Source organism: Neovison vison, chromosome 14 (genome assembly GCF_020171115.1).
Source record: "Neovison vison isolate M4711 chromosome 14, ASM_NN_V1, whole genome shotgun sequence".
Lineage (NCBI taxonomy): Eukaryota > Metazoa > Chordata > Mammalia > Carnivora > Mustelidae > Neogale > Neogale vison.
Window position 1 is genome coordinate 34,039,047 of NC_058104.1, and position 8,108 is coordinate 34,047,154.

The following is an 8,108-nucleotide window of genomic DNA, read 5'->3' on the forward strand; positions in this document are numbered from 1 at the left end:
TTTCCCGCCCCGACCTCGGGAAGCACGTCGTGCGCCCGCCCCTGCCTCCAGGACCAGCCAACACCCTGCTCTGCGCCGCGCTCCTTCTCACTATCCACCCGGAGCTCGGAGATCCGCAGCATTAGGACGCCCAGCTGGAGGCCGCCCCCACCCCCGCCCCGCCCGGTCCGCAGCACCTGCGGGCCTCCCGCACCTACCTCTCTCTGCGGGGCGCCGGCCCCTTCCTCCCAAGGCGGGGAGGAGAAGCCCCAGCGTCTCCTGAAGATGCAAAACCTGTGCGGCGGCCTTGCCCCCCGCTCCCCGCCTGCAGGTGCCCCTGAAGCCGCGCAGGTTCTGGAGAAGAACCGGAAGCGGGTCCGTTTGGATCTGCGAGCCCCGGCTTGTGCCCGCACACTCCGTCCCGCTCTGGGACTTCCTGGAGACCCGCTTCCAGGATGAGGTGATGGCGACCCCCTGACTCCGCTCCTCCGGCTGGCCGGCGCCCAGGCTGGGCTTGGCGCCCTCGGGCTCCACTAGGAGCCTCCGAAGCCCAGCAGGCTTTGAGGGCCTCCTCTGGCATCCCCCACTAGGCAGCGTTTTTGGTTTTTTTTTTTAAGATTTTATTTAATCATTTGACAGAGATCACAAGTAGGCAGAGAGGCAGGCAGAGAGAGAGGAGGAAGCAGGCTCCCCGCTGAGCAGAGAGCCCGATGTGGGGCTCGATCCCAGGACCCTGAGATCATGACCCCAACCGAAGGCAGTGGCTTTAACCCACTGAGTCACCCAGGCGCCCCTAGGCAACCTTTTAATGAGCTGGGAGCCAGCCCTCTCCCCTGACGTGGACCAAATGGAACAAAGATTTTTGTGGGGGGGGGGGGATCATTTCATGATAAATGAGAATTGCAAAAGGGTGAGGCCCATCTTAAAATCCAGTCTTAATTTTTTTTTCAAGTTTTTATTTAAATTCCGGCTAGTTAACATACAGTGTAATATTAGTTTCTGCTGCAGAATTTACTGATTATTAACTTCCATACAACACCTACTGTTCATCCCAAGTGCCCTCCTTAATCCCCATCACCCACTTCCCCCAAATTCCTTTTTTTTTAAAAGGTCTGTTTCCCGGGTCTCCTGGGTGACTCAGTTGGTGAAGTATCTGGCTTTGGCTCAGGTCATGATCCCGTGCTGCTAAGATAGGTCCCCAGGTCAAGTTCCTTGCTCTGCGGGGAGCCTACTTCTCCATCTGCCTGCAGCTCCCCTGTTTTCCTCTTTCTCTCTCTCTCTGACAAATAAATAAATAAAATCTTTTTTAAAAAATAAAAAAAAAATAGGAAAAAGGTCTACTTCTTTTCCCTGGAAGATTATGCATCTGCATAATCCACGTGGTAAGTAAAAAATAGGCACACAATTTTTAATACTTCTCTGCTCCAGAGAGGGACTGTGTATTCCCTCCATTTGTAGGCTCTATGATTGTTTTGTCCTGACACGTTTCAGCAGAAGTAATGTGCCTGTGTCGGGCCTGGGCTTTCCCACATCTTGTCTCTTGGGACATTCTCTGTAGGAGCCCTGAACTGTCAGGGGGAGAAGTCTTCACGTTGCCAGCTGGAGAGCCCAACTATCCAGGTATCCCTGTGAAGCTCCCAGACCTTTGAGTAACATCAAATCAGACCCTACAGACTGTCTGCCAGCTGTATACCGCAGGGCAGCCTCAGTCCACACCACAGGCAGCAGCAGAATTGCCCGGCTGAACCCTGCCCTGTTCCGTGGTCCACAAAGTCACTGGTTCTGATAAAATGGTGGTTGCTTTAAGCTGCTGCGCTTAGAGTGATTTGCTGACACAGCAACAGATAACCAGAGTGTCATGTGGAAGGCAGTGATTCCATGTGAAAGGAGTAAACCTTCCTGCCCCGTCAACCCAGGCTGGAACATGACTTGCTTTGGCCAGTGGTATCCAAGGAGACAAGTCATATGGCAGGTGCATGTCCAAACGTATCTGTTTCCTGCAACAATTTTTGCTTTGTATTCTCCCATTTGATTGGCATGTCCCCCGCCAGGGCTGTCCCTTCTGCCTGGGTCCTGCGGCGTGTAGCCGCATGGAGCAAGATATCTGACCACTCAGAACATAAGCAAATAAACTCTTGCTGTTACAAACTTTCCAGTGGCTATCCACAACTGCGGTCACACTCTGAATTGGTACACTGCACGGCTGTTATTTCTCCCACCCTTTGTCATTATTAGGAAAACCCATTTCCCATGACAGAATCTGAAAATGTCAGATATTCATTTCTCCAGCCTCGCTTACAGCCAGAGGAGTTCTTGTTCCAACCAGTGACAAGTGATGGCTAGTCAATGAGGGGAGTCTACTTCTGGAAAAGATCGTCCTCAGTGACCAGGAGGGGGACATGAAAAAAGTTACCTTTAGCTGCCTTGGCTGTCCACTCAGACAACTGTTCTAGACACTGCTCCTATAAGGAATGTGATAGCTACAGCCACAGCAGCCGTCTTGTAACCATGAGGCAACAGATTGGAGAATTTAAAGAGAATATACTGAGAAAGGAAAAAATAAAAGATCTTGGATCCTTGATAAAATTGTTGAACCACTCAGCAATCTAGGACTGCCCACCACCAAAAACATCTTATAATGGGAGATAATTGTCTTTATTGTTTAAGCCACTGTTAGTTGCTAATTCTTTTATTTAGAGCCAAAAGAAAAAATCCTAACCCATATATAGTTTTTGTTGATTTTGCAACAGCATCCTGATTTTCCTTTAGGGAAAAGACATACTGCAGCACACACACACACACACACACACACATACATTGCATTTGGTCCAAGTGAGACTGTGCTCTTCAGATGCTGGGGCAAGCACATGACCAGGTCTGGCTTGGTCATCAGAATGGCCCATCCACATGGCTACAGTGAGGAAGCTGAGGTTCCCTTCTGGGACACTGAGCCAGACTATCCGGGAAGAAAGGCTCCCTCTTCATTGGGATTGCTGCTTAGGAATTAAACCAACACCGAGGAGACCAGAGCTGAGGAATGGAAAGACTAATTTCTGATGGTATTATTAAACTTTGGAGACTCCTTTGTCTGGTCCACCTTTGGACTTTTCTTTCAGTTTTATGAACCAGTAAATTCCTGATCTTTCATAAACCAGTTAACAATGGGAAGAATCCTGACTTATATAGACCAGAGTCCTAGTTTACAGATGGGGCCAAAGGGCCTCAGCTGAAGTAAAGCAGAGTTGGGGGGTTGCTGGGGAGGGCAGCAAGCTATGGAAGGACAACTCCACAAGGCGGCTGCTTGCATCTGTTTCACAGATAACAGAGACTGAGACACGGAAGGGCAGTGGTATCTTACCCAAGGTCGTACAGTGAGTAACCAATTAGAAGGGTGCAGATTCAATTGCAGGTCTAATAAAACTCCAAAACGCAAGTCATTTCTACTGACCCACACTGATTTGCAGGGCAGGTCTCTAACCAGAAACCAAGCCCGTATATTGCCTCTCTTTATTGGTGTTGACTCAGAGTTTCCTTGTATTTGAGAGTCAAGTTCAAGATTCTTCACTGTTTTCCTGATCAGGTAAGAAGAGGCAGGGCGCCTGGGTGGCTCAGTGGGTTAAGCCGCTGCCTTCGGCTCGGGTCATGATCTCAGGGTCCTGGGATCGAGTCCCGCATCGGGCTCTCTGCTCAGCAGGGAGCCTGCTTCCCTCTCTCTCTCTCTGCCTGCCTCTCTGCCTACTTGTGGTCTCTGTCTGTCAAATAAACAAATAAAATCTTTAAAAAAAAAAAAAAGAAGAGGCAATGGTAATCATGAGTAAGTCTATCCAACATCACTACCTGGTCCTTCTACTTGCTTCCCTTCCCAGGGCTCCCTACACACTGTCTTCCAGTCAGTCCCCTTGGTGAGGAAAGGAGCTCCTTCAGGAACTCCCATCTTTTCTTCAGGATATATAGCTGGTATTTGGGTCTAGGTCAGTTAAACCCCTTCAGAGCATCCTTGTGGCACCAGCTGGGAAAACTCCAGTGCCTGCCGCACACCCTTCTGGGAGGCACCTCTCAAGGGAGGATCCCAAGCACAAGCCTATAGCTGCCTGCAGCCCCTCCCTGACGACTCACACCTCCAGCTCTACAATGAATCATCCGTCCTAACGCCCTGCTCCTTTTTCCTGGACTTGACCTTGTGAGTTGACTCCATTTCCATGGCCAACCTCTTGCCAGTCCCAATCTACCCAGTAGCCAGCCTGAGGACCAGGATGTCTAGCTCGCTTTTGGCTGCTTCCAAACTGTCCCAGCAGGAGGCAAAGCTCTGCCCAGGACTTCTTGGTCACAGTGCCCTTCAGCTTGGGGTTCCCACAGTGTAGGGAACACACAGCTCATGTACATGGTTTGGTGTCTGGTAGTAACCTCTCGGCTTTAAGTAACATCCCAGAGTCACGTGGTGCAAAGTTATTTCCTTCCCAAGTCTTCCTTGATCCTTCAGGTCACCAAAGAGAAGCTCTGTTTGGTACAGACACTTGCTAATATCCCTTTTTGACACTTTGAGGAGGAGGGCTGATGGCCATAAAGAGCCCTCCTGAGAATAAAGCCAACACAAAAGAAAGCCGATTGAGAAATGAATCACTGAGTCCTGATAGCATTGTGTGAGCCCTTTGGATCTAACTGTGCCAGAAGACCCTTCCAGACTTTTCCAGCATTCTGAAGATACTTTTCAAACTTTTTTAATTCCGTGAGCCCCTACAAATCCCTTTTTAACTGAAGTTGCTGCAAGTTGGGTTTTCAGTTGCTTGCAGAAGATTGCTGGCGGATTCACTAATTTGAGGTCAAATGAGTTAGGCTTTATTTAGTACACGCCCTTCCGGCTTTCTCTCCTTGGCCTTAAATGGAGTTTAGTATAGACACAAAAGTACAGTTTATGGAGGCCCTGCCTCTGTCGGGGGCTGAAGACGAATCCCAGGCTGAACTGGCCCGTGTAAGAGGCACAAAGGGGGTCACTTCAGGATCCGGATGCTCATTTTCTGCTCGATGTCCATCTTCTCTAAGGACTGGTGGGGGGAGGTGGGAGGTAGTCAGGAGCTCAGTCCTCTAGGCTTCTAACTTCCTCTCCCCATCCCCAAAGCCCCACCTTTCCTCGGCGACCCTGGTCTTTCTGCCCACCTTCTTCCAAGTTCCTGTCCTGGGTCCATCTGTTCTAGGGACTCCTGATGTCAACTCCCCAGGCCTAAGGGCATTCTGACCTTGGTGAACTCCAGGAAGGACACAGCCCCATCCCCATCTTCATCCGCTTCCTGCACCGTGCGGTCGGTGATGCTCTCCAACTGCTCTTCTGTCACCTGCACCCCAACCATCAGCCGGAGGACCTGGGGGGCATGGAGGGGGACAGCCATAAAGAGGAGGCCCTAGGGGTGCCTGGGTGGCTCAGTTGTTAAGCCTCTGCCTTCGGCTCAGGTCAGGATCCCAGGGTCCTGGGATCGAGTCCCCTGCATCAGGCTCCCTGCTCAGCGGGAGGCCTGCTTCTCCCTCTCCTATTCCCCCTGCTTGTGTTCCCTCTCTCATTGCCTTTCTCTCTGTCAAATAAATAAATAAAATCTTAAAATAAAAAAAAAATTTAAAAAATAGAGGAGGCCCTAGCCCCATTCCCCAAACCTCGCCCACATCATCCGCAATGGTATTACCTATTTTGTAATCTATCCCTCATCCATTTTTTTCACTCCCCACCATATCCCCCAATAATGTCCCCTATGGCTTCTCCATGTGAACCCCCACTTGTCTATTTGAACTTACTTGTAATCAGTTTGGTGGGTAAACTCATTTTGAGTTGGTTCACTCAACCCAAAATGAGTTTGGGTTCACTCACTTGAACAGTACACCCAAACTCATTACCCAGCCCCAAATCTTATAACCCAACTTCCCCCCATCCTCCACCCCATCCCCCACCTCATCCTCCCCCCATTCCCCATTCCATCCCCTCCCCCACTTCATCATATCTATTGAGAGTTTCTGAATCTCGGCACTCTTGACATTTGGGGCCAGGTAACTTTTTATGGGGGTAAAGGAGTCTATCCTTTGTATTGAAAGATATTCAGCAGCATGTTTTACTTCTACCCACCAGACGCTGGTATTACTCCCCACTCCCCAAGTTGTGACAAGTAAAAATGTCTCTAGATATTGCGAACAGCATTTAGGAAGCAAAATCACACACACTCACACACACACACACACACACACACGCCCCGTTAAGAACCACTGATCTATTTCCAACCTCACCCCCAACTGTTCCCCATCCCATTTTCCAACTAAACCCACCCAGTGACGGATTCCCACTTAATACCCCCCCAGGTCTGCACCCCCACTGACCAGGCATCCGCCCCATCCCCCCACAACCTTTCACTTCAACCAACCACACTTCACACATCACGTCCCTTGTCCTTTCGTTCTTCTAACCTGTAACATCTCATGCCTGGAGATCTTTCCATCTCGATCCAGGTCATAGAGCTGAAATACGACTAGAAGAGAATGGAGGGGGACAGAAAGATGGGTCTTCTCTGTACTCTTCCCGCAGAAGGTCGCCCTGGAGGTGTGGGGTGGGGGGGCTCGTCTAGAGGCTTGCTAAGAGACGGGGGTGCCCAGGGCCTCTTCCTGGTGCGGTATATCTAGGGTCTCACTTGGGGGGATTCCCCACAAACTCACAACGAAGTTTGTTCATTCTGCTGTTGAGGGGTTCCGGTTGCTTGGGATCTCGCATGCCTGAGTCGTCATCATCGACAGGTCGAAAATGAGCCAGGACTCTGACAAAGCCTGGGAAATCCACTCGCAGATTCCTGGGGGGTCATGGAGGAGAGGCAGTGGTCCCCTTGGGCCTCCCTCTGCTTCTGTCCCTAACTCTTCCCAAGCCCTCCCCCAAAAGTTCCTCCCACCCCGCCCCGCCGCCCCCAGCAAGACCTCACCCGTCAGGGAAGAAGCTGTCTATAATGCGTTCTCCCAGGGGGTTCACGGCCAGCGCCCCAATCTGTTGCAGATCCACGCGGCTGTCAGGTCAAAGTTCAAGCGGGGTAGGCAGGGCAAAGACAGGAGGGTTAGTTAAAGAGGGGAGTGGGCCCAGAGAGACAGAGGTGGCAGGTCCTGAAGCCGGCGCCCCCTCACCTCAGGTAGCCCTTCTTGTTCCTGTCCAGGGCCCGAAACCGGTGGTAGAGGCGGAGCAGACTGGCCTGCGAGACTGCGGGGCGAAAGGCGGAAGGGTGACAGGGCCGCCGGCGCTGGGGACGCGCGGCGGGACCCTCCCTGGCGACCCCCGGCCGCGGGCGGGGGACACGAGCCCGCTGAAGGGGACGCCCCGGGGACCCCGGCGGGGCTGCAGGGGGCGTGGCGACGCCCTCCCCCGGGGGAACCGAGCCACCAGGGCCAGCCCCCTCCGTCCCCACCCACCCCCTCCCCGCACTGCAGAGCTCGAGGACACCTGCCTGGCTGCCCCGCTCCACCTGGCCGCCAGGAGCCCGGGTTCCCGCGCCCGCCATCCCGCACGGCCCCTGGAGCCGCCCCGGCTCCGGACCCCCCCGCGTCCCGGGTCCGAGCCCCGCTCCCCGCTCACAGCCGGTCTCCCGCCGGATGCTGTCCCCGTCGGGAATGCGCGCGGCGTGGGAACCTCGGGAGCCCATGGCTGCGCGGGCTGAGCCTCCCGGCCCCGCACGCTCGCCTCCCGCTCCCGGGCGCGGCCGCCCCAGTGGCCCCAGGGCCGAAGGCCGCAGGCCTGGAGCCGAGCCAGGCTCGGGAACCCCTGCGTGCCTCGCCTCCCACCCGCGACCCGGGCGAACAGAGAACAATGCCCAGGGTGGCGGGGTCAGAGGGGCGGCGCGAACAACGGGGCGTTTCATCCCGAGCCGCTGAGGTCGCCAGGGCCCCGCCCGCCCCACGCCCGCCCCACGCCCGCCCGCCTGGCGTTTTCAAGCTGCAGGACAACCGACCCGCGCCCCCCCGCGCCCCCCGCCTCCCGCTCCGGCTCCCGGTAAGGCTGGGATCCCGACTTGTCATCCAGAGAAGGAATCCACGTCCTTCTGGGAAGGGGACAGGTGGTGGGGAGGGGCGCTGGACCCCTTTGTCCCAATCCCCGGAAGGGTCCAGCCTGGGGCCCCTTC

General features: G+C 53.9%; 1 protein-coding gene across 1 annotated transcript; it reads right to left on the bottom strand.

The window, feature by feature from the left end:
• Positions 1–4,076: 4,076 nt before the first annotated feature.
• On the bottom strand, positions 4,077–7,657 carry CHP2 (calcineurin like EF-hand protein 2). The gene is made up of 7 exons (XM_044232926.1): positions 7,565–7,657; positions 7,120–7,192; positions 6,924–7,004; positions 6,667–6,797; positions 6,421–6,482; positions 5,214–5,336; positions 4,077–5,021 (listed from the first exon to the last, which is right to left on the bottom strand). The coding sequence occupies exons 1-7, from the start codon at positions 7,629–7,631 to the stop codon at positions 4,968–4,970; spliced, it is 591 nt and encodes a 196-aa protein (XP_044088861.1). The 5' UTR covers positions 7,632–7,657; the 3' UTR covers positions 4,077–4,967.
• Between the last annotated feature and the right edge of the window lie 451 nt (positions 7,658–8,108).

Coding starts and splice junctions, on each gene's coding strand:
- CHP2 (XM_044232926.1), bottom strand. CDS start 7,631: ATGGGCTCCCGAGGTTCCCACGCCGCGCGCATTCCCGACGGGGACAGC. Junction 6,483..6,666: donor CAGAATGAACAAACTTCGTT/GTGAGTTTGTGG, acceptor ATTCTCTTCTAG/TCGTATTTCAGCTCTATGAC. Junction 5,022..5,213: donor CCTTCCTGGAGTTCACCAAG/GTCAGAATGCCC, acceptor TCCCCCCACCAG/TCCTTAGAGAAGATGGACAT.